The sequence below is a fragment of the Elgaria multicarinata genome, chromosome 6 (genome assembly GCF_023053635.1).
Source record: "Elgaria multicarinata webbii isolate HBS135686 ecotype San Diego chromosome 6, rElgMul1.1.pri, whole genome shotgun sequence".
NCBI lineage: Eukaryota > Metazoa > Chordata > Lepidosauria > Squamata > Anguidae > Elgaria > Elgaria multicarinata.
The window spans coordinates 89,549,843-89,575,808 of record NC_086176.1 but is presented as its reverse complement, the minus strand read 5'-3'; the positions used below and the strand labels follow the sequence as shown (position 1 = coordinate 89,575,808).

The 25,966-nt window shown below is 39.2% G+C and overlaps 2 protein-coding genes across 5 annotated transcripts in view; one reads left to right on the top strand and one right to left on the bottom strand.

Annotated features, from left to right (window-relative positions):
* The window catches only part of KIF2A (kinesin family member 2A), a 56,826-nt gene extending 43,871 nt beyond the window's left edge, over window positions 1–12,955 (top strand). For 2 of the 4 annotated variants that reach the window (XM_063128028.1, XM_063128027.1), the window contains exons 15-21: window positions 2,209–2,319; window positions 4,329–4,396; window positions 6,066–6,179; window positions 6,739–6,889; window positions 9,188–9,289; window positions 9,814–9,949; window positions 11,168–12,955. In XM_063128028.1, the coding sequence (XP_062984098.1) occupies window positions 2,209–2,319; window positions 4,329–4,396; window positions 6,066–6,179; window positions 6,739–6,889; window positions 9,188–9,289; window positions 9,814–9,949; window positions 11,168–11,253 (768 nt within the window). In that variant the 3' untranslated portion in view covers window positions 11,254–12,955. The remainder of the gene's footprint in view (window positions 1–2,208; window positions 2,320–4,328; window positions 4,397–6,065; window positions 6,180–6,738; window positions 6,890–9,187; window positions 9,290–9,813; window positions 9,950–11,167) is intronic. The other 2 variants (XM_063128029.1, XM_063128030.1) reach the window with 2 other exon arrangements.
* A 734-nt stretch (window positions 12,956–13,689) lies between these two features.
* Window positions 13,690–25,278, bottom strand: DIMT1 (DIM1 rRNA methyltransferase and ribosome maturation factor). The gene is made up of 12 exons (XM_063128026.1): window positions 25,152–25,278; window positions 23,412–23,485; window positions 22,832–22,918; window positions 21,293–21,354; window positions 21,106–21,199; window positions 20,954–21,003; window positions 19,291–19,414; window positions 19,073–19,165; window positions 18,544–18,608; window positions 17,696–17,759; window positions 17,448–17,554; window positions 13,690–16,113 (listed from the first exon to the last, which is right to left on the bottom strand). The coding sequence occupies exons 1-12, from the start codon at window positions 25,216–25,218 to the stop codon at window positions 16,071–16,073; spliced, it is 930 nt and encodes a 309-aa protein (XP_062984096.1). The 5' UTR covers window positions 25,219–25,278; the 3' UTR covers window positions 13,690–16,070.
* Window positions 25,279–25,966: the final 688 nt, after the last annotated feature.

Sequence of the window (25,966 nt, the reverse complement as noted above, 5' to 3'; positions counted from 1 at the left end):
CTCTTGTGCCTAGATGTGTTACTTTTTACAAGCATGCTCGTAGTTTTAAGCATGTTGTCAAAGCATAAATTTTACAAAACAAAAGTCAAACTAAGATACTATTCTGCAGTATTAGCTGTAATTAGCCATGTAAAATCATTAGGAGAAAAAATCCAAGTTAAAAAAAAGACCTGTATTAAGACCAGTTAAAAATCATAAACCAGTGCTCTAGCTTTTTGAGTTTTATAGAATTTATGCTCCAGTTTATTTATCTTAATTGAGGTGAGATGTAAGATGTGGAATGGAAAAATATATTGTTGGTAGACTGCTGACTGAAGCCCAGGTAGTAATATGTTGATACTCAAATGGTAATTCTAGAAGGTTTTTGCAGATTAATTAGGTTAGCAACTATATCCAGTACCAAAGATCACAGATTGCACCAAGATACACTGAACAAAAGAAGCAGTGCCTGTTCTCCCTTTGTAAATATAAAAGCCAGCAGTTATTCAAATCTATGTCTAGCACTAATGGGAAAACATTATGCAAGTCCCTTGTACAATTTGTATTAGGAGAAAGCAGTTCTCATAATGAAAGGGGATTGCAGGAAGTTGTGTATAGATTGAGGCATGTCTGCAGTGTCTTAAATACACTTGCAAGCCCAGTAGATACACAATATTAGGCTGCAGCCTTCCTGCCTTGTTGACTGAGTGTTGAGGGTAGTGAATACCTTGGGGTGCTGATGCTGGGAATTACATAACAATGTAGTCTCTTGCATAGTTTGTTAGATTCAGTGGCAGCCTTGCCCATCCCCTCACTTACTGACAGGCATGGGGATGGTTCACTTGTTCCCCATGGCTGTCAGGACTCAAATTCTAGTATCTATGTTTTGCTTTATTTTTATGACAGAGTTTATGAGCATGTTATATGAGGTGTCCTAAAACACACACCAAAACATAGTAGCTGCATAGTAGGAGCCCTCAGCTGCTGGTAAGAGCAGAAAAATATATATGAGTATAGTGGCAGAGAAAGACAGAAGCTTGATAAGATGGTTGAGAGGGCTTGTTGGGTGAGGTATAGCTGCCTTTTGAATAGGGATCTATAGGATGAAAGGGGTATTATACCCAGGTCAGGTGTTGCGGGGTGAAAGCAAGTCTTGACTAAAACCAAAATCCCATTGTTGATATCCCTTGGTAAAACATTTATTATTATTATTATTATTATTATTATTATTATTATTATTATTATTATTTATTTATATAGCACCATCAATGTACATGGTGCTGTACAGAGTAAAACAGTAAATAGCAAGGCCCTGCCGCATAGGCTTACAATCTAATAAAATCATAGTAAAACAATAAGGAGGGGAAGAGAATGCCAACAGGCACAGGGTAGGGTAAGCAGGCACAGGGTAGGGTAAAACCATGATGCAAGCTACTCTGAACCATGGTGCAAGCTACTCTGATGTCTTTGATATTTATGCAATTTTATGTTTCATTTTTTTTTCAAATTGTATTTGAAATATTCAAAGCCACTTACAGTAAAATAACCAAAAATATAAATTATGATCTATGAATAAAATATTCTCCATTTCATGGTTTGTTTCAATATTAGCCTTGTAGAATTGGAGTAGTGCCCATAACAACCTAATTTACAAAGAAAAGCTTTTTGAGGGACAGTGGATGTTAATTTCCCTTGGCTTATGTTTTATACACAAAGAGGGACGGGGGGGGGGGGGGGGACAATTAGCCTGGAGGATTTTTCAGCTTTCTTTTTTTAAGTTAAGTGCTCAAGCTAACCTAAAGATGCTTTTTAAAGAATAGTTAACAGTGCCTGCAATAAATGTCATGTTAAGTGCTCCCTTCCTAAGTCTCTGGGTCAAGTCATGTGTGCTGCTGGATAGGGGTGGGATCTGATTGTGAGGAATAGTAGCAATTAAAAGCATTGCTCCATTGCTCCATGCTTGCACCAGAATTTAATGCTAATATTCAGCTTGGACTTAAAATTTGAGCTCAAGCACTATGTAATCAGAGTGATATGTTAGCCTTGAGGTTTAATATCAGATCTGTATTTTCTTAATTGGAAATCATGGCTTCCACTGGCTAATATTAGCTTAGAAGAAAGCACAATGTCATCCAGCGTCTGTTCATCTGGCTTGTGACTTGCATGTTGTATTAAAATATATTTGCTTCTCTCCTGAGGAAAAAACCATAAACATGTTTACTCTTACAGGAGTGCATCAGAGCCTTAGGCCGAAATAAACCTCACACTCCATTCAGAGCGAGTAAACTTACTCAGGTCCTAAGAGATTCATTCATAGGAGAAAACTCTCGCACCTGTATGGTAAGTTCATTAAATGTGCTGCAGTGCTTGCACTGTGTAAAACAGTCTATTAGGGATCTTTGCTACATGTTAATAGATCATGTTAAATATTTATTTATTTGATTGGTTGATTGATTGATTGATTGATTTGAACCCCGCCTTTCTGTCAAGAAAAATGGCACTCAGATATCCTGATAGACCACATGCAAAAGGATGGCAGGCAGCTTCTGTATTCTCAGGTACCAGCCCATTTTTTTAAACCAAGAGTAGACAACCTGGTGCCCTCTAAGTGTTTTGGACTCCTCTCCTCCTAAGCCCCAACTAAATATGCCCAATGAACAGGGATTATCGGAGTTGTTGTTCAAAACATCTGGAGGGCACTGTGTTGCCTTTCCCCGCTTTAAGGCAGTGATCTGAGGCTTAAAGTCAATATTGCTTCACAACCAAATCCCTTTATTGGTTCTCTCCTGGTTAATTCCTTGGTCTTTAGCTATCAGCTGCAAGGCTTGGATTTAAAAACAAAATAAGAAATATATATCCCCCTCTGTGATCTTTACCTTTGGAACAATTTGAAGATGGCTTCTTGATATCCTATGTGGAAGTTTCAGCATGGTTATGAAAACTACTAAATAGAATTAAGTTCCCTTTATGGAAAGCATTTATCTTTCTTAGGTTTCAGCAGATGCCATCTGCTGATTTAGGAGGGTGCTATTTGAATATCCCTTTGAATCAGTGGCCTGGTTTGTATGTCAGTGCAATTCCTGAGTTGTTTAATCCAGGAATTGCAGTGATGATCCGAGTTTGTGATCTGCATGCTCATCCTTTCTGCTTCTAATTAACAACTGAGTTCCTGGGTTGTTTCATGATGTTAACCTACCAACAAACTGTGGGCAATTGTTGGGTTAACTCTGGTTTGTTTAACCTATAAACAAATCAGAATTTCCACATTCACACGTCACAAAACAACCTAGGAATGGGGCATTCCTGGATTGTTAATTAAAAGTGGAAATAGCTCATCACTGGAATTCCTGAGTTGTTTGTGAAAAAGCTATTGAGGAAGTCATCCTACCCTACATACTCCTGTCCTATGTCTAAAGATGCTTTGTACAAATTTATGTCCTGGTTATTTCTTAGAGGAGTTAATACTGTTCCAGCCAGTCACAAGATGCATATTTGCTTGTGAATAAGATGGTTGGGTTTTGTGAAAGAGTAGCTTTTTATGTTTTGCAGCAGTGAGACTGCCAAGTTATTGTGAAAATCAAGTGTTAGACACTAACTTGAATAACTAAATGTTAATTTTTTAAACATATTTTATATCCAACATTCATTGTTTTGTCTGTGGTATTGAATGTCATGTTGAGACTTGGCTCTGTGTTTTATTTGAATAACTGTAAGGGTTTATGATTGTATTTACTTTGGACCTGTTTATGATGGCATTGTAGAGCCTCTGTTTAAAAAGAAAGTTTAAAAAAGAGAGTAAAAATTGGTGCCCTTGCTCAGTTCTCCCTACCATCCTCTTATTCTGATTCAGATGGAAGATATAAAGATATTATCATAAATTCTAAATGATAACTCCTAGAGCTGATACAGCAGGGGTACCTTCATTCTCAAAAGAATTGCCAAATGTAAACTGCTGTAATAGCTGGGGAAAAATCAAGAGGCAGCAATTAAAATGGAGACAAGGATTCATGTTCAATGTTGATAACAATTCTTGCTTTAAAGCACCACTTTTCTCTAATGAAATAGTGGGCACATTGGAAGTATAATGGGCTAGAATGTTACTGTAGAGGAGGTGCTCTAAAATGTGGATACATTTTAAACGGAACCTAAGTGTTGATACAGTAAGCACATAATATGCATCACTTGGATATCAAGTGCTTACTGATATGCAATACTTCGTTTTAAAAAAAGTATACATATTTTTATAAATACTATTTTTTTAATACTAATCCAGGTTTATATGTATGTTGTTTACTGTTGTTGTCCTTGATGAAAATAACTTCTTGGCTTCTGGTATCCTTTCCTCCCAGATTGCTACTATTTCTCCAGGGATGGCATCTTGTGAAAACACTCTAAACACGCTACGATACGCAAACAGGTATGAGAAGGGTTTGCTTAGATTCAGTTCTTAGGATTGCTATGAAGTCTTTTGTTGTATACTGGTGCTCTGTGGCTTACTTGATATCTAGCCTGCTTATATGCCATTAGAAAACCCAGACTTAAAGGCTGGTCTAAATGCTTTCTCTTACACTTGATTGCACTTTCAGTGAAAAATCCTAAATTAATCACCTCATGTAGTGTAGATACTTAGTTGTGTCTTTCCCAGCAGCATTCAAAGCCCTCTTTCAGACTGCATTTTCCTCATACTTGCTGAATTGCTATGATGAACTGTGTTGTCTGGGTCAGAGATTGAGGGTTATGCGCTTATACAGAAGGTCTGAAATGGAATTGAAAAAGGCTCCCCCATCCCCTGGTTTCCAAATCACAACTGCGTACAATATCCGTTTGGAAACAAGGGTATACCAATAATATACATTTACCATAACTTTCTATAAGGGAGCAGGAAACACTTGACCCTCAAATACAGGTTGTTTTTTTAATCGTCACTTCTTCCAAAAGATGAGTTCTTTACCTCTACATCAGTCATTAGATGATGTATCTTACTTAACCCTTTTTGCGGTTAAGGTGGCCAGTTTAAGGGAAATGGAGAAGGAAACACATGTTTTAAATGAGCCATGTAACAGCTTTTAAATCTGGTGGGGCCTCAATAGGAGCATGTACTTTTATCATTTTAAATATTGTATTACCTTAATTTTAGACTTTTTAATAGTAATTTTTTAAGATTTGTGTATTTATTGTTTGTTTTTCACACATGTTTATTGTGTGTGCAATGGTCTGAAGACTTATTCAATAAATGTTTGATTTTTGGCAAGTATTAGCTGTTGTATAGCAGGGTGGTAGCAGCAGGTAGACCACTATTACATATTTGCCAAATATATTGTTCTTGAGGCTTCACCAAATTACTGAAGTATATTTGAGTATTGGCTCCTTTGGCATGGCATGTGAGCATCTGTTGCTAACATTCTTGGACTCTCCTTATCCATCATAGTACTCAGTGGTATCCAGGTCCTTGTTTCCACTGTGCCACCTTCTAAGGATTTATAATGAATATAATACTGGTAGGCTTCTACGAATGCATGACCACATATTTTGTAACGCGGCCTCCCCCAACCTGGTGCCCTCCAGATGTGTTGGGCTATAATTCCCATCATCCCTAGACAGCAGTCTCATGATGGCTGGGGAAGATGGGAATTGCATTTCAACAGATCTAAAGGATAACCACATTGGGGGTGGTTGTAATGTATAATTAAAATAGTACTAAGACCTGGGCCACATAGGTCATTAAAGCTACAATTGTTTGTTTCAATTTCTGAAGTTGTACAAAACAGTGGTATGTCCTGAGATACACCTGTAGGGCCAGTTACTGGGAATAACGGGGAGAATCTCCTTCCATTCCAACCCAGCCATTGACTTGTAGGATGACCTTGTTCAAGTCACCATCCTTTGATCTCAGTTGCCCAGCTCCTGGTAATGACTTTTTGTCTCGGATGGTTGCCAAGTGGGTTATTGAGGGATGGCTTGTGAAGCACTTCGTGCGGTAGCCAAAGTGTTGTGTAAATGACTAAATAAAATAATGGCGGCTGTGATTTTCATTGACTTTACAAGAACACTTTCTTTTAATTTGCTGCTGTATCTTGCTGCTGCAGAGTAAAGGAATTTGGAATTAGTCCTTCGGACATTCCCTTCTCACAGGGTAGTGGCAGTCGCTCTGATCTCTCTCCTTCCTATGAGTATGACGACTTTTCTCCTTCAATCACCAGGTCTACTTCATTCTTTACATGGAATCTTTATTTTTGTGTTTTTCTTTCCTTTTTAGCTGTGTATTTCTTCAGACAAACCTTCACTTACTCTCCCTGTTTTGAGTTATCACCTCCTTTTGTTTTCATTTTGTTTGACAGGTGGTGATACTGCATGGCCTGAAAATCATCTTCCCAATTATACTTCATCTTTTCTTTTTCAAACATTTCATGCCCAGGCTTGTTATTTCCCCTCATGTGTTAGAGTGGTGATGTCATCTTTGTAATACTGATACTTTGGCCTCTGAATAATTAAAGTAGGATATTGATTCATTTTTAAATGGGTATTAAATAATAATACAAAGTAATATGATTAAAACTCTTGCATGACTGCAAGTTTAAGCTTGTAACCAAGTATATTGCAATTGACAACTTATATTAAGGGTATGTACACATATTTGTGAAGCTGACATCACTATCTTTTATGTAAATTGCCTGTGAATTGATGAAGTGTTTTGTTGTGTTTTCTTCCCCAAGTGAAATGTTATTCATTTTAAAATGAACACCTATTTTACAACCATAGAGTAAAAGAACTGACAGTTGATCCTAGCGCTGCCGGTGATATCCGTCCAATCATGCATCATACTCCAAATCAGATTGATGACTTGGAGGCACAGTGGGGTGTTGGGAGCTCACCTCAGAGAGATGACCTTAAACTGCTCTGTGAACAAAATGTGAGTATCATTCAAAATCACAGTGGTTCTTAGTGGAGTAGAAATGCAAACTCTGCCCAGTTTTTATATATATCATGCTACTTGCTGTGATTTAAGGATATCCTAAATTCTTTATGTACTAAATTAAAATTAAAGTTCATCATATTGATGGCCATCAAAATGTCATCAATAAGCTGATGGCATGCAGCTCTATTTCCCTGTGACAACTGAATCAGGTGAGGCTCTGCAGGTCCTGGACCAGTGTCTAGACTCGGTAATGGGCTGGATGAGGGCCAATAAACTGAAACTAAATCCTGGCAAGGTGGAAGTCCTTTGGGTGAGTGGTTCCCGTGTCCAGTCGTTGCCTGTTCTGGATGGGGTTGCACTCCTTCTGAAATATCAGGTTTGTACTTTGGGGGTATTCTTAGATCCATATCTGTTGCTGGAGTCTCAAGTGGCCGCTGTGGCTCGGAGTGTCTTTTACCAGCTTCACCGTCTATGGCCTCTCCTGGACAGGAAGAGCTTGGCCACTGTGGTGCAGGCATTAGTAACCTCAAGGCTGGATTACTGCAGTGAGCTCTATGTGAGGCTGCCCTTAAAGCTGTTCCAGAAACTGGAGCTAGTGCAGAATGCTGCAGCTCGGCTTTTCAGCATGTAACTCCTCTGCTGAAGGAACTGCACTGGCTGCCTGTACGCTACCAGGCCAGGTTTAAGGTTTTTGTACTAGTGTACAAAGCCCTAAACAACTTGGGACCAGGATACTTGAGGGAGCGCCTCTCCCCTATCAACCTGCCCGGTCACTGAAGTCATCCGAGGGTGGTTCCATATAGACCTATATTCCGATTGGTGTCCACCAAGGGAAGAGCCTTCAGTGTGGTGGCCCCCCTCTTATGAAATTCCCTGCCTCTGGAGGTCAGGCAGGTGCCAACTTTGTATTTCTTTCGGTGCCTCCTGAAAAAGTCATTGTTCCAGAAAGCCTTTCCTTAATGAGCAGCCATGGTTTATTTTATTTATTTATTTAGAATATTTATATACCGCTCCCCATTGAAAAATTTTGGAGCGGTGTACAAAATTTAAAAGAAGCAATAACAGTAATCCAAGGCTGCATGTTAAAGAAAGGCTTCTTGGAATAAAGATGTTTTCATTTTGCACTTTGTTTCTTTTAAAAATGTACTTTTATTGTTTTTTTCCCTGTTTTTAATCTATTTTATTTTGTCCACCACTTCAAAATTCTGAATAGGAAGCGCTATATATACGTTGCATGCATTATTCCTTGTGCTTGTGAAACAACTGCCAATCAATTTCATTGGAAATATTTTTTCTATACTTTTATTTTAAATATTTTTTTACTCTAAATTTTATGTTTTCTTTGGGGTGGTAGTGGTGAAATGTAATTCCTTCCAAACATGGCTCCAAACATCCTTCAGTTGGTTAACAATATAAAATAGGAAATTAATATAAAGCAGTATGAAACGGCCATTCTCCAGAGCTCCACGGAGGGCATTCCTTCACTTTGGAATGGCACCTCCCTCTGGACCATGTACACCGAGTTGATTTGTCACTTCTTCAGAGGGAGGAGCCACCCTGACCTCCCAGACCAGCTCTGTCTAAAGATCTGTGTGGTTGAGTAGAGTTGGGAAATGCTCATTTCTGGAACAGGACAGGTCAGTGGAGCTCCCTTCTGTGAAATCCACCAACCTGCCCCATTCTGGAAACGAATGTTTCTGCTCATTAGTTTGTTTCAGGATCTGCTGGCTTCCTGTTGCACTAGCAGTGAACCCCACTAGCATGTGGGTATCATTGGATACTGTCCAGTGTGCTGCTGTATTCCCCCCCCCCCGAGTGTTATTCTCAAATAAATTGCTTTTGTTTTTCTCAACTGATGTATATCTCAAAACAGGACTGGGTTGCTTGCATTGGAAGGGATACATTTGAATAGTGTTGCCTAATAGAAACATAAGCATGCCACAAAGGTCCGTCTAAAGAAGCATTTGCTCTCCAACAGTGACCAGCCTGGTACCTCTGGGAACCTTACAAACAGGGTCAGATGGACATCGCCATCTCCTATTTCCTTTCCTGGGGCTGTTAAACTGTGCTGCCTATAAACAAAGGTGTATTGACTCTGAACTGGGCCTTTCTATTTTGCACCATTACGGCTAGTAGCTGTAGATCTAATCGGGTATGTCTCAGTTGATAACAGGCAAGCTGTTTCAGAATGTTCTCTGTCATTTCTTTCTTCAAAATACTGCTTTCCTTTATTTTCTGTTTCAAAAAGTGTTTGGCTTGTAGAATTATAGTATATTTCATTGTTTTTAAAAGGAGGAGGAAGTTTCACCACAGTTGTTCACTTTCCACGAAGCTGTGTCACAGATGGTAGAAATGGAAGAGCAAGTAGTAGAAGACCACAGAGCTGTTTTTCAGGTAAATGTAATGTCGAACATTGGGGTAATACAAAGGCAAGGATTCAAAGAACTTCATAAAACAATGGGGGGCTTGTGCTTCTAGCTCCCCCCTTCCAGTTTGGGTTTAACAAAAACTTCTAACAGCTGTTAAGTACCTTGTGGTATAGTGGAAAACTTGGAACGGCAAGGCATAACTGAACAGAAAGAGGTTTTGAGGCCTTGTTTAGGGCATGTTAACCTAGTAAAACATATGATAACTTAGATCACATCTTTCCTTTTCCACCTACATATGCTTCAAATTTATATCAAAAGATTGGTGCTACCACTTTTGTTCTTTCCTGATACACATTGAAATAAGCTTTAAAAATGATACAACTTCGGAATCTTTTAAAAACTATTTTACTGTCTCAATACAATTTGTACTGCTTTAACTGTCCTCTCTCTGAAACAACAATGATTTTGAGAGCAGCAAAGCTTCAGCTTCAGACCCATTACTTCGTCTTCCTTAAAACTGATTGTAGTATTTTTCTTTGATCTTATTAGGAATCTATTAGGTGGCTAGAAGATGAAAAAGCTCTCCTGGAAATGACAGAAGAAGTAGACTATGATGTGGATTCATACGCTACACAACTTGAAGCAATCCTAGAACAAAAAATTTACATTTTGACTGAACTTCGAGGTAGGCTTTTATACCTGTTTAGAAAAGCTTTTGTGTTACACTTAAGAATTTGACAAGATTCAAATTGGCAACTGGTTTGTTTTTAAAATTTAGTGGGAAATAGCTAAAAGCTGCTGTATTTTCTTCTCCCCTTTTCCTATCTTTCAGCATGATAATAATAAAAAAGACCATAGTTTTCGTAGGGGAAGACGATAATATTAAGATTGAGAAACGTAAAGTGGTATGTAAACTAATTCTGGATAGCTACAGTTTTAAGGGTTTTGATTTGTAATACCATAGCATATGATCCCAATTTGATTACTGCTGCAAGATTAAAGGATGGCACCACATATCTAATTTCTTTTAGGTGTGCTACTTGGCAGCCTTTCTTTTGACTGGTTTCAAACACTCTCACCTAGTTCCTTTTTAAATCCCCAGTGAACAAATTCCTTCAGTTTGCATCTAGTGCTACCTCTCGGTATTTATGAATATCTGTCCTTTAGGTGTCAGACTTTTTCTCAGACATCCAGAAGAACAGTTGAAAGGGCATTCCATTCTTTTTCCTCTTTGGTCCAGTTCTTCAAGCTTTTGTTGGTTTCTTTGTATCCTACTCGAAATGGGACACCTGGTTCCCACTGGTTTCTTATTCCAAGTGGCATTGGTGCTATTGCCTTCCATATGTTGCATGATGACATATCTGTATTTCCAATATGTATGTTTATTTATATAGAAATGTATGGACTGCCTTTCTACTTGGCATAGTCAAGGCTACTTACAATATGCAACCTGCTGGCTGCATTAGAATGTCATGCTGAACCATAGTTGTGTGTGATGAAAATGAGCTGCAGCCAGCCTTGGGCTTGTGGACACCACCTTCCCCCTATGGTATAGCTGTTTGCTCAGAAGCTTTCATTTCCGTTTTATGTGGACTAGTTTGCTGTGTCCAAACCTGACAAGCCAACTTCAAACTATGGTGTATGAAGCTGGTTTGTTTCACTAACCATAATTATAATTAAGGATTCAAGCAAAAGCTAAACTATGGTTGATCTAAATCAAAAGCTGAAGCTTCTGATTTCCTTCTTGTGGACATGCTGGAGAAGAGGTGGGGAACACATAAGCCCAAGGCTGAAGGTGCTTGTTCCCATGATGCCTGAATGCAGCCATTGTCTCAAGGCCTGGATATAAAAACCATGCTGAAATTACTTCGTTGGTAACTATTTCCCTTTTTTTGGTTTTAAGATAAAGTGAAATCCTTCCGCACAGCACTACAAGAGGAGGAACAGGCCAGTAAACAAATCAATCCGAAGAGACCACGTGCCCTTTGAGGCAAACTTCTGCTGCTAAAGAATGCCTGAGCCTTCATTGCTGTACGATGCAGTTGGTTGGAAATGAAGCTGTAAGAAGTCAACTACTTGAAAGATCTAAAACTTTTGAAGTGTCTGTGGAAATGTCATGTCCCTTCTTCCCCTGGCCAACATTTCAGTTGGCCAACATTTCACACTCCTAAGATGTCTGCAAAATGCTTCTAGACCAGATAGCACAACCAGGCAGGTTTTGGAGCTGGGAAGCACTTTTGTTTCAAATGTTTTAACTTACTCAAATTGTGAATCTTTTATGTTTTGGAAATATTTGCCAATTTTTTTAAAATAATGAAGTAAAATGGTGGACTGGTAAAAACTTCACAGTATTTTGTTTCCCTTATGTCAAGTTTTGTTGCAAAGAACAGCTGTGCAGTTTTGTATTTGCATGCATGCCCACCTCATAAGTGATTGTATATACCTCCTCTTCTAGACAGCTGTGCTCACCTCTTCCTGATCTGTGCCTTGACCAAGGCGACTTGACCCTAAACGTCCTCTCTAAAGCACAGCCTTAATAAATGACATTCCTTATTTGTCAATGTAAATTACTTTTATTGTGTGTACATTTTAATGTGTGTTGGGTTTTGTGTGTGGTTTTTTGGTTTTTTTCATGACTAGTTCTTCATTTCACATTATGTGCCATATCATTGACCTGGAATTAAAACAATCTGTCAGTGTGGATTGACAGGCGTTCCACTTTCCCCTGTAAAAATTTGGAATCATGATTTATTTCAATACCATAAAGAGTCTAACATCTTCTTTGTAAAGAACAAAACTATAAATTAGTTGGATGTATAATAAAAGGTAATTGATTATGAAGGAGAGTTGTATCTTAGGATAATACAGATATACAGTATGTGTGCTAGTGTGATGTCAGAATAAAGGTGCAATCTGAACTCTACTTATGGGGTAAGAGGTATCCAAGAAATAGGATACCAAAATAACCCTTTCTCGTACTACTAAAATTGGCTTCTGATGCATGACAGTTTACATGTGCATTAACTGTAGTTTGCAGGTAGTTAGTACTATTGCTTTAAAAGAAAGTAGCTAATGCATATTTTCCATTTGTACAGTGCCATCAGCTGAAAAGTGGGGTGGATTTGTACCATTTGAGGATTTGCACAATAAACTCCACAAAACTTGTCTGATGTTGAAGAAATTCCACAATGATGCCTGAAACCTTCACAAATGGCACTGTGTATCCAGCACTTTTTAAGATGGTGGCACTTCAATTATTTTTGCAAATTGATATCCAAAAGAATTTTACCCTTTTATGTGTTTTTTTTTCTTTTTTTTTGTCAGAAGAATTTTAGACCTCTCTAGGAGTTCTCCCTGTTCCCAAAATACATTCCAGGTGCTCATATCAACAGGAGACATTTCTTGGAACTGTTTTCACATTTTGTTTCTGGAACATAAGCCCATCTGTGCTGTGGCTGAGGGAAATAAAGGGAAAACTATGAGAAGAGAGCTTAAATGAGCCAGAGTTTCTCAGTATTCAATACAATTCCCATAGGAAGGGTAGGCTGTATGTCCCTTGCCATATCATGGTGACAAAGCGCCTATCTGTAAACATGAAAACTGAAACAATGTAGATTTTACACAATGTGTTCAATAAATTTATGAAATATAAATTAGAAATGAGAATTTTACTTCTATATACCCCTCTGTAAAACGTGTGGTTTTTTAGCCGCATCCATCTGAACTGAGATGTCTACTGTTAAGTTTTTTGAGAACAGATGTATGGGAGATCTTTATATACCCCATACTATCCCAATTTGTCTTATACCAAGCTACAAGTATTTCAGTGAAAACTGTCTTGGCTTTTAATTTATACATCTTGGGCTGGCATGATTTTTTACAATACTGTTAGTACTTGAATAGTAAAGATGAGAAAGTCTGTATGGAAAAGAATGTGCCTAAAAATATACTACTCCCCGATTGCCTTTAGGCAGCACAAATAATTATTAGGAGAGAGACAATTCCTCCCCCACAATCTCTGTCTAAACATGTAGATCCCCCTAGAAGCAATTCACTGGCCCTAGCTTTGATGTGTGGGTATAAAGGGGAACCCTACTTTGCTCTATAGAAAGAATGATCCATTCGGTTCCCTGTAACAACGTATTCATGAGTTAAATGTGCTTTCCATTAGGGCAATTATTTCTTGCCATGTAGCAGATACTAATATCTAATTTCACATTTTATCATGATGGGGGCAGCATCCCAATGGATAGACAATTCTTGCAATAGGATTGGCTGTTTTACTAATTAGGTGTTTAATTTAAAACAGTTGTAGGTGACTACTAAATGTTGGTGGTGCCATGATCTTCACAAGTGCAACTTTTCCACAAATAAGTACCAAGCCTAAATTTCTTTTATTTCTCAACAAAAGAAAATACAACATATGATCTGTGGTGAGCCACACAAACCTGCCTCATTTCTAAAAGTCACAGGTATAACCCCTTGAGGCTGTATCGGCTTTCACTTAGCTGTGTCCTCAAACTGCATATTAGAAACCTGAACGAACTTGGTTGCATCTTGTTTAGCCTCAGACACCCATATTCTGCCAAACTACTAACGCATTTGACACCAAGTAAGAAACTCCAGTAAAGTAGGCCATTTGTGCACATTGGCTTCAAGAACAAGCTACCAAGGGCCATGTTTCTGCTTGAGAGGGTTGGCGATTAAAACCCAAGTCATAACGATCAGTTTAAACAAATTATCTCTCTAAAGCTTTAAACGGTGGGGTTATCCAGAAATTGCTTGCAGCCCGCTGCTTGTAGATATTGCCAATCCCTTCCAAGACGATCTATCGTTATATCAGTACCTAAGTGTTGCCTCTGGGGGGCAGAATGACTCCAAACTATGGGATTGCGACTGCTCTTTGGCCAGAGGGAGTTCCAATACTATGTTCTCAAAGACTGGAACCATCACAGTCACTCGTCCATTGTGAACCCCACTCCACATTGAGGGTGATACCAATAGATGTAGCTTTGGCAGCTGTTTCTCCTATTAGGGATACTGTTCAGTTTAAGTAACCTGATGATGTAGACCAGCTTTCCCCCAACTTGGTACCCTCCACATATGTTGAACTACAACTCCCATCGCCCCAGCCAACATTCTACTGCAACTGGAGGTTACTAGTCTGGAGAAGGCTGATGTAGACAAGAATTCTTTTAAACGTGATGCTGGCTACTCAACTCCTTTCCTCCCTGGATAACCTTAATTATCACCTTAATTAAGGTGAGCTGGCCTTCCTGTTAAAATGCTTCCTTGAGACAGTATGACAGTGATATTGAAGAAAGCAGTGGTTTGTTTCCAAGCCCAATTCAAAGTGTTCATTATTTAAAAGCCTTATATGACTTGGAACCTTCTCCCACACAATCCTTCTTGCCTGTCCATTGAGGTCTTGAGCAGAAGTGCTGCTGCATGTCCCACTATCAGAGGTCCAGCCACCAGGAATGTGGGATGGAGCCTTCTTCATTGAGCTTGTGGAGCTTTCTGCCACAGGTGATCAGATTTTGAGCTCAGACAAAAATATTACTTTAGCATGTATGGCCCAACTGACTATAGCATTAATTCGTTTTAACTGATTGTACAGTGTTATTTTAACTTCCACCGATTTAAGGCACCTTGAGCTTCTCATGAGTGGAAAGGTGGAATATAAATATATTCAAAGTATATGTTGGCCTTACTATCATTTTTCTTAGGACCAAATACATTTTTTTTCTAAGCAGAGGGATCACCAATTTTCTACGATTACCAGCTCCTGTGCTATTAACAGCAACCAATTATACATAAATGTTTTAAAGGTGGAGGTTTTCCTGGAACCTACTTTCCTTTTTTCATTTAGGCACTAGCTTCTGCTAAAATTCTATGATCTCTTTCACCTTGAAGATGTGATGAGGAACCCAGGTTACCTGCTTGCTACAGGATCATTAATTGAGGGACAGAAATGTTGAATATGACAGCATGAATACAGTCTTTGTACACTTCTGCTCTTTGAAGAGGGGAATGAACATAACTATAGCAGCCTGCCCCAACCTGGTGCCCTGTAGATGTTTTGGACTTCAATTCTAATCAACTTCAGCCAGTATGGCCAATTGTCAGAAATGCTGGGAGTTGTAGTCCAAAACATCAAGGGGGGGGATCGGGGGGGGGGGGAAGGCTTCTGTACATAGTGGGATGAAAGCAGTATGGACCACTATTCATAGCTCTTTCATTTGAAGAATTTTGTAGACAATGGAAACTTGCTCTTATGGCTAGAAATTGTATAGTATAATTGTGGTTATAGAGTATTGATTATTACAAACCATTTGATATAAATTAATTATTGCAATGCACAGTATAAGACCAATACTAAAGATCTGACAATAAAAATATATAAACAATCAGGTTTGACAATTGGGAAAACCTGGTTCCCATCTCAGACTCATTAATTCTTTAAGAGTAACAATGCTAGTACTTATTTGCTTGTATCAGCAAACACGACCCAGATATTCTTGCTTTAGTTGTTGAGAGCCGTTGGTTGCTGTGGAAAATAAAGAGGTGTATTTCATGGGACCCTTAACAATGGCTACTGAGGTTATCCTAAAGAACTAAGAGGAGAAAAAAGATGGATAAAAGTGTGGTGGTGGTGGTGGTTGGCTCCTATGCTCAAGAACCCATTTCACATAATTGCCATAGGCCAGAGTAGCTTACACACATCATGAGTGAAATTCTATTTATGTAGTTCAGTTCATCCTTGTGAAATGATGTTTTTCAAGTTATCTTCCATCTTCTTTCCTTCAGGAAAAGTGGATGCCTTTTGCATTGAAGCCATGCAGAACACTGAAAGACAAAAACATTCAGTTCTCATTATGCTCATATTTTATGTGGCATAATGGATACCATTTCCCAATGGTCCCCAGGATCTTCTATCTTTAGTTTCCAGTGCTGGAGGAACAGGTTCCCACCCTCATGCTTCTGTTTGAGGAAAACAATTCTGAGCAGCTTCGCCCTGCTTTTGATGTCTTGAACCAATATCCCTAAAACCTTCAGTTTCCCTAATACACACTTCCTGCACAGCTACCCTCAGAACTAAATCACTGGGTAACAGCTCCTCTCTTCAAACTGCCGATGTGCAAAAGCTGGTTGTGGGACAATTCAAGTCAGAGATGGGGATTACGTGTGGCCCTCCAGATGTTAGACTGCGACTCACATCATCCCTCATTGGCTATGCTTGCTAGGGCTGATGGGAGTTGCAGTCCATCAACATATGGAGGTCCGCATGTTTCCCAACCCTGGTTTAAGTAGTTGGGAAGATTTAGAATATTGGCTTTTTAAGACTTCAGAAGCAGGAAAGAAACATTCAAGATGTCTGGGAGAGAACGCACGCTGATTCCTTCTTCCATTGAAATAAATGGAGCCCAACTGAGAACAAGATGGCGACCATTCCTACACACCATCAGCAGCCCAAAGTACCAATAATATATATAAACAGGAACATGCACAGTGCCTCCAACAGAATTCTTTGGCAACAGAACTGCACTGCCACCAGGCACAGCACTGGAACTTGACAACAACCCTGCAAACAGTGCAAGTACATCTTGACATCACTAAAGCAGTTGTGCTACTTTCCCATAATGATGCTTCACCACATAACCTCCTGGGCTAGGGTACCATTCCTCCCAAATCACGCTCCTACATCATGGTAGCATCCCTCGGCAGCTTCCTAAGAAGGGTACCACTGTACAGGCATCAACTTCATGACTTAGTAAAACACTAACTATTACATCTCCCCACCTAATAACACACCTTGGTTTATGAGAGGAAAAGATCAGCCTGTCTCTCCTGCAGCTAATGTGCAGAGGAGTAGGCACAATTCTAAAAGCTATCTTTGCACAACATTCTACGTAAAATGTAAGAGTTGGGTTTAGGTGTAACCTGGCCTCAGGAGCATTTCCTCTGACATTATGCATATGGTAAACAGTCTGTCTCGCTAAACTATATGGGGCATAACAGGAACTGATAACACTTTGCAAAGAGGGCAAAATGCAGTAGCATCTAACTTACGATGCATAATCCCCACACCTAGCATCACTTTCATTTTGAAAACAAGGTATCTCTATTTAAAACAGAGCATGCAAAGCACTTAAGCTTGAAAGAAACTTATATAGTTTTACCTGATGAAATCATCGATATCCATTACTCTTGCACGTTTTTCTGAGTAACCCGTGTCTCTTAGGATTCCATGTATGAGATTTCCAATACTGAAATTTTCAGGAATTTCCTGTCAATGTAAAGCACAAAGTAGAAAATTTATGTGGCACATAATAAAATCAGGAGCAAGGCAACAATGATTATATGAAAGTTGTTTTAAAAAACCAACCTCCACCCATCTCATGCCCTAAACAACTACTGAAAGGTTTACCAAGTTATTTTGCGAACAGTGAATTCGATAATTCTGTTCCAGCAGCTGTTTCACGGCATTTGAACTGAAATAAATGAAATTAAGGAAGGTTACGCATGGCTATATGGGCCTCTTCTTTTTTTTGTTTTGGCAAAAGTGTGAATGTGATTTCTTCTCTTTGCAAATGTATTGTTTCCAACCCGAGTTATTATTTTTGTACCTATGGAGAAGTCAATACACATCTAAATAATACTGGCAGCATCCAACCACAAGGGACTGTTTGCAGCCACTGTGTTAATTTTCTACCTGTCCATCGCATGCTTGATTGACATAGCTAAAGATTTTGAAGGATCTAAAACAACAACACAATTCTTTATAATCTCCTTATATAGCAAGGATGTCAAAAACCTGCAGGCAGATGATATTAACCTCCTTAGAACATTTCACTAATTGAGGTCTTGTCCATCACATGTGATTTCAAAGAGGCTGTTGGGGATATTGAGCATACATTATTATATAACTATAATAATATAGTTATTATTATTATTATTATAGATATCCAAAGTTCTTTAGTTAAGAATCAGCTCAGGAGGAGTCAGGACAGAGAGATATGCACAGTATTGTAGTTGCCAGAACGAAAAACTATATTATTATAGATATCCACATTTTCAATTATATCTGTATAGGTGTTGTTCTTTTTCTTTTATATTAAATAATGGCTTTGTAATTTATTTGTTTTGGCTCCTAAGGATTCTTCTCAATCCGAAACGTCGAGCTTTTTCACATCGTTACAAAAATAAAACGTTCATTGTTTATTTAAACATAGCACCACAGCTGTAAACTGAACATTTCCTCTGATATTGACTTACTTAAAAACCGCAGCGAGTGTCTTGTTTTTCCTGACAAAGACTATCCTTAGCAGACCATCCCACTCCTAAATAAATTCACAAGACAATTTATTTCAGCAGTGTTCATTTCCTAGTAACAATTTGCAGAAGAGAATTCACAAGAGCATCTGCTCCCTTCTCCACCATTTGATCACCCCAACCTCAGCCTTTTTCTCGTTTGTCAATCTGAATATGATCCACGTGTTTGCTTTTACCTTCTATGTATTGCTAGAGTACCACTCCATTCAAAAAATATTTATCGTCTAGGAAAGGCCCTTCCATGGAAAGCCACATTCAACTTTTACAATTCCTTCCCCACCCCACCAAATCACCATGAATAGCATTAGCCAAGCTGGTTAGGGATCCTGACAGTTGGGAGTCCAACACACCTGGAGGGCAGCAAGTTGGGAAAGACTGGTTTATACCACCTTAGGAAGGATATACAGAACAAGATCACACTAGTTGTGTAAGCTGTTTTCATGGATTTCATGTTAATATTGATGAGTCTCACCTGAAAGTTGATAGGCGGTGGAGGGTTCTTTGGTTCTATCCTCACAACGCTGGATTCAACTTTGGGCGGTGGTTTGAAATTGTTTTTGCCTACCTGTGAAGCATCATAAAGTTAACTCTCCAACAAAAACATATTTGCATCTTGTTAGGAACATGCTCTCCTCTAGCTTTGATCTGAAATTCCAGAACCCCATTTTAGCTACCTATTGTTTTACTTACTTTCATCAGATGATCAACACGGGCTAATAACTGAGTATTAACTGAGAGCCTGCAGTATAGGGGAGAACCTGGTTTTGCAACCAAGCGGAGAGCAAATTCTCTTTGAAACATGAGTACTGCACACCTAGAAATTAAAAAAGAGAAACAAATATGACATGAACTTTGGAGCACATCCTTTCCGGAAAAGTCAACAACTTGACAACCCAGAGTATAGGCTAAGTAGGGGTTGTTGTCGAATTGTGGGTTGTTGTTACATGCAAACCCTGTACCATGGTTTAACTATGGGTTGTTAACCTAAATAATCCAGGAAAAGAATCTATTTTTGGTATTAGTTAAACCATAGTGCAGGGTTCAAAACTAATAACCCACAATTCAACAACAACTTAGGTATTATATTTTATTTAGTGTTGTTCCCCGCCTCGATCCAGAGGGAGAGGCAGGTAATAAATTTATTATTATTATATTATTATTATTATTATTATTATTATGGTACTCTGGGTTGTCATTATGCGCAAACTAGGTTAATATTTGTTCATCTTTTTTTTAAAAAAATAATTTCTCCCTTACTTTCCCACATGGCTCAAACCAGTGTACTACTAGAGCCCTATGGAGATCTAATAATTTACAATAAATAAATAAGTAAACAAAGATACACTAGTATGCAAATTAAGAGGATGTAGCCAATATTACATGCAATACAATTCTTGTATGCTATTTCAACTCATTTTATTCACGTACTGCCTCCTCACTGTTTGAGGCAGCTCGTGACAATAAAGGACAACACTTAAGAGTAAGTATATGCCGAAGAAAGAGATTTGTTTAGCCGTGTCTCCCAGGTCTTCTGCTTCTTTTGCTGCTATTAGAGATTTACATCTGTTAATTACTAATACAAATATGTACCTTATATGAATACCTAAATTTCTCTTCTGAGAAGCTTGTGCACTACCAGATTCTTGTTCTTATATTTTCCCAAATCAGTATTTAGAGAGACTAAGGCGAACCCCTTAAATGCCTACAAAAATTTGCAGATGAAATTAAATGAAAATTCTGCATGGGGGAAATGCCAGAACTGGAAGTTTTGTCAACTATCTTTGGTATCCAAACATCAGACTTCTCAGGGAAAAGTGTAGTAGCCCCCCTCCTATGAAATTCCCTGCCTCTGGAGGTAAGGCAGGTGCCAACTCTGTATTCCTTTTGGCGCTTCCTGAAAACGTCATTATTCCAGGAAGCCATTCCTTAATGACCAGCCACGGTTCACTGTACATTTTGCTTCTTTTAAAATCTATTTTAAGGTGTTTTATTCTGTTTTTATTTTATTATATCTTGTACACTGCTCTGAAATTTTGAATGGGGAGCAGTATATAAATATTGTAAATAAATAAATAAATAAAATGATAAAACTTGGCCTTTTACATTTCAGGCATAAATTACTCGTTTTTGGAAAGTCTTGCATGATTCAAAAACAGACACACAACTTGATACACAACATATTAATTCTAACTTCCAATTTGAAATATCAAGGAGTTTTCAGCAGGCTAGCTTAACATATGGTTAATCATCTGTTTTCTAGATTAAATATCTGATTATACTAATACAGTACCCCTACTAAGTTATTTGTAAAAGCACCTAAAATACATTAGATACCATACATTCTTCTACACACCTGAAGAAAGGCCGATGCAGCAATAGCTTAAAAACAAAGGGAGAAGAAATCTGAAAAACAAAACAAAATGAAAAGTGTTGATTTCCCCCAAAGCCAAAAGTAACCCAAAAGTTATTTGCTCCAACTTTTCAACAGGTTTGTTTTGCCCTTACTTGATAAGGCAAGTTAGCCACACAAGCGTCAAAGAATGGTAGGTCACTTTTCAATACATCTCCAATCTTTATTTCAAGTTTGTTTGCCAAGGCCCTGAAAAAAACACAACATTATCTCAATATATTTACAAGAGAGATTCTAATCTAAGAACAAAGCAGCATTTCCCCCTCCTTTATGAACACTTACGTGCCCTGGACTCTCTTCTGAAGTTCACCAGCAAGCTTTACATCAAGCTCACAAGCAATAACCTGAAAGACAATCATGAACAAATGACTTTGTATGTGCTTCATATACAATGAACACAAGAATGACTTTATATCAATTTAGAATTATGATCAAACGTCTGCTTCAGTAGGAAGTACCATATGTATCACAGATGTTTTCTTAGCTTTGGGTTTGTTCAATGCTGTTTTCTTAGCTTTGGGTTTGTTCAATGCTGTTATATATCTCCAACCTCCACCATAAATTGGCTAGGGTACATTTAGTCTAGTTAGAAGTTCGCAATCCTATGTCTCCTAGACATCGTGTAGGGGGCATCGGGGTTTTTTTCAGTTTCTGGCTTGAGGTTGGATCCAGGCCCCAGAAACTATGCCCCCGGCCCCCTCTGCCACCCCCTTGTAGCCGGCACGGTTTTGCTGGTTACGTCTCCGCTATTGAAAATGGAGCGCAGAGACGGCAAAAAGGAGGCGGCTCTGTGAGTGGGGAGGGGAGGAGACTGCGGAAGCTGCTTTAAGCAGCTTCCTATGCGTGTCCTGGCCTCCCTCCCCCTCCCCGAAGCTGCAACTAAGATGAAAGTTGGCCATCTAGGGAAAATGCAAGGTGGCTGGAGTACGGAGGTGAGGATCGCCTCTACGCTGTGGCCACCCTGCACTGGATACTTGGCAGCCTCCAACAAGATAGGATTGTGCCCTAAAAGTCAAAGATAAGCAGAGAAATATGATAAACAGTACTATCATATCAGAACAACCAGTGCAGGGTTTAACAGAAGCAACTAATTTCTAATATTTTTGTTAGAAGTATGTGTTTTAGGTCTTTACACAGCTGCTGGCTTTCATTCTGAATTTTACTTTGGTTTTATATATTATGTTGTATTTGGGTTTTTTAAAAAAACTTCTGTGACCCACCCACAGAGCTTTGGCTATTAGGCATTATAGAAATGTAACAAATAAATAAATATGTATGGAACGAATACTGACGGAGATAGGAAAGCTACATACAATTTGCAGGAGTGGGCTTGTGCAATTTAACTTTCCCATCTTCTCATCCCCAACTGCAGCCCTGTGCCTGCCAAGTGTTCTCTGGAGGGGTCAGGCACAGGAAGGCTGTTGCCTTGGTGGAGGCCATCAACATCGCCCAGACTTTGACTTATGTTAAGTATCTAATGTCACCACAATTATTCAGTATTTATCAACAGTATGCCTTCTTGCTGGAAGAACTGTAGTTGAGATGTTGAGTCTATGTGGTAGCACTGTGCTCAGAAATATTGTTTTGGACTGCTAAAAGTTTTGGGCCATAAACTAGAGGAGTTTTCAGGCACAGAAAAGAAATGCATTATTTACTGAGATAGGGGGAATAGAAAGAAGCTGATGCTTTCCTTTAGTCTTCTTCTCCCATATGATCAACAATGTTTGAATGAACTTATTCACCCCTTCCTAGCTCTCCCTGTAGCCAAGTATGAACGAAAACAGAAGAAAATCTTTTTATTACTTCTTAGCAGATTTTTACCTTTTTCACCTTTTCTAACATTTTTACCGTCATGTTACCAGTGCCAGGACCAACTTCTAGAACAACATCTGTAGGGTATAAGGACGCCTAACAATGAATAAAATTGGATTACATAAAAATTGGTTAAAAAAATAAGCTTGCATTTGGCAGATCTAATAAGAGTTGATCTCATATAGTATGTTACGGTGCACAATACATTTCTATCTCCTGGGCATGATCCAACTATAAAATATGTCCAGAGACTGCATGCCACTTCACTTACTATTTCTGATATAGCAGCTCCTAATACCAGACATAAAAATCATTGAGACATTTGAAACTGAATGTTGTATTTCTCTATTTCCATTTACCTTTTACTGATATTGTTAACTTTATCCTCTCATTATCTCATCTAGTAACTGTTAGTGTTTCACAGAACAATCTTGTATATGTCTATTCAGAAGTAAATCAATGTTCAATAGGACTTACTCCCATCTAAGTGGTTATTGGATTGCAGCCTTAGACTTAACCAGTTTTACACTCATCTGTCTTTAAAGACAAAATCTTCCTTATTTTTTACATGATTAGGATTATTACTTACCTTTTCTATAATGCTGTTAACAATAAGGGGATTTTTCAAAATATGTTGACCAAGTCCAGTGTTAAACCTGATACCTATTTGTAAAGGCAAAATAGCAGAAGCACAAAATATGAGTTAATCATATGAAACTACTCTGAAGACTGTCATTGGTGGTCTGATAGAATGGACAGCTCTTCATGTAGGACTTCAGTCACGGGATGATACCTTATCTAATACATCCAAACCAGAACCTGGCACCCTACAAACAATGGGCTATTGTATACTTCTATTATGTGCAGCCTGCATGAGTAGTAACCTAGTGTTACACCAAAAAGGAATGAAACCCACAGCATTCTCAAATCTAAGTCTGTAAACCTCTACACACTTGCAAGGAAATAAGTCCAAGTGAACTCAAGTTCTAAGTAAACATGCACAGGATTGTGCTGTTAACTGAAGCACAAGCTTTTGCAAGGAATAGCCTATTGCACTGGAGGCAAGATGAAATAGGCTCTAACTTGCAAAGTATAAAAGATTAGTCAATGTTAAAGGTGCCAAGTCTCTCTGCACACCCCTTCTCTATTTTGCAAAGTTTGTCAGAGAAAATGTTAGAACTCAGGGCAAACTTTCCCTTCAACATTTGCCTCACAGGTAGGATTGAAATCCAAAGAACCTATTTTTAATAATATGAATGCATCAGGAGAGATTTGCCCTACTGCACACTGACCTGCCCCATTCCTTCATGGGTCCTACCTTCCTCTCCCATCTACTGTGGGCAAAATCAAAGTATTGTTAGAGTAAGCAAATAGGAAATAAGAGTGAGTGATGAGATCTAAAGAGAAACAATACATGGTGGGAAAAGGAATAAAGCAATGACAGAGAATGCATTTTCCAGCATCAATACCTAGAAGCAACTACTAATGATGTTAAGTAAGTAGGCCATTTGCCCAAGTCCTTGGAAAGCCTTTGTCAGAGTAGACTGGGAAAGCAAAAGTGGGCAACTTGTAGTCCTCCAGATGTTTTGGCCTACAACTCCCATCATCCCTCATTATTGGTTATGCTGGCCAGTGCAGATAAGAGTTGTAGGCCAATACATCTGAAGGGCCAGAAGTTCTCCACCTCTGGTCTAGATGGACCAATGATCTGGGTAAATTATTCACTTTTATATGAATGAGATGGAACATGTGGAGGTGGAAACCACTCCAACTACATTGGTACTATCAAATACTGTTGAATTGCTGTCTGTCAAGCAAGCAACACATGATCCCAGGTGGCAACCCTACTTATTTATTATATTTTACTTTACCCTTCCTCAAAAGAGCTTAAGGTGTATGTAGTCCCTCTTTTATCCTCACAACAACACTGTGAAGAAGGCTAGGCTGAAATATCACTGCACTTCATAGAGGAGTGGGGATTTGAACTGGGATTCTTTCCCAGTCCAACACTTAAGCCCTGCACAACACTGGCTCTCTGTTTTTATTCTCTACATTTTTAATACTACCTTTCCTCCAAGGCGGAGGTATTAATACAACAGCTTTGCAAGCTAGACTTGGGAGATGATGTCCCTGGGGCAGGGTCCCTCAGTAAATTTGATAGCTGAGCAGGGATTTGAACCGTGCTCCAAGACTGACACTACTTTTAACCACACCGGCGGCATGTGGCTGGATGAGGAGCCCGGAAGAGCGGAAGTCTGTTCCAGCATCCCCAATGGACTCTTATCTTCCCCAGCCCCGGAATATCCTTACTACACCCGAGATCTCCGACCTGGTCCAGCTCCTTTTCCTTCTCCGCGCTGTTGTCGAGAACGCGGCTGCTTCTTCACTTTGGGCATGGTAACGCTTGGACGACCCGAATCTCACCGCACGCTGCTGCTTGCCTCGCTGCTGCGGGTCGTTCCAAGGAGGAGGAAGAGGAGGCTGCTCGCGCGCGGCCTGCCGGGACAAGTAGTTTTTCTGCTCACTAGTAGAGCGCAGTGAAATATTCCTTGGGACTATAACTCCCGAAAAACCTGAGGCCCTTTAGACATGTGGGACTACAATTCCCAGGATCCTCCTGTCAGCCTACGTCATCCGTCTGGTTGGGAGTGGCAGTCCCACACGTTTGGAGGGCTCTAGGTTGAGGAAGGCTGGCATGCACGGTCTAGCATGCCACGGACTCTAGCAAATTTCTAGGGCGCAATACGATGCATACTAAGACAGCAGGTTTTGACATTCCCCTAGTATGCTGGGTGTGGTAGGGCTCCCCCCGCGCGTGCTACACATGATGGAGAGAGGCATTATTATTATTATTATTATCATCATCATCATCATCATCATCATCATCCCGCCTTTCCCCCAGTGCTGGGACTCAAGGCAGTTTACAAGATTAAAACATCATTAGAGCCAGGGGAGGAAGAGGGAAAAAGGTCGAGTGACACATAGTTTGAAATGCCAGTAAAAATGGAAAGCTGTGTGATGATGGTCCTCTCACAAAAATATTTATAAAAGCCAGAGAGAGAGAGACGTCTGTCTAACGCCGTTTTCTTCTCCTCGAGAACCTGCCACCGCAGACGCTTAAGTTGGCTAGAGAGAAGTAGGAAG

What these genes read in the sequence shown, in the direction of transcription:
- DIMT1 (XM_063128026.1), bottom strand. Translation starts at nt 25,218, where the DNA reads ATGCCCAAAGTGAAGAAGCAGCCGCGTTCTCGACAACAGCGCGGAGAA. An exon ending in TGGCTAACTTGCCTTATCAA is followed by an intron (nt 21,004 to 21,105) that starts GTAAGGGCAAAA and finishes TTTGTTTTTCAG; the next exon opens with ATTTCTTCTCCCTTTGTTTT. An exon ending in GTGTTGATCATCTGATGAAA is followed by an intron (nt 19,166 to 19,290) that starts GTAAGTAAAACA and finishes GATGCTTCACAG; the next exon opens with GTAGGCAAAAACAATTTCAA.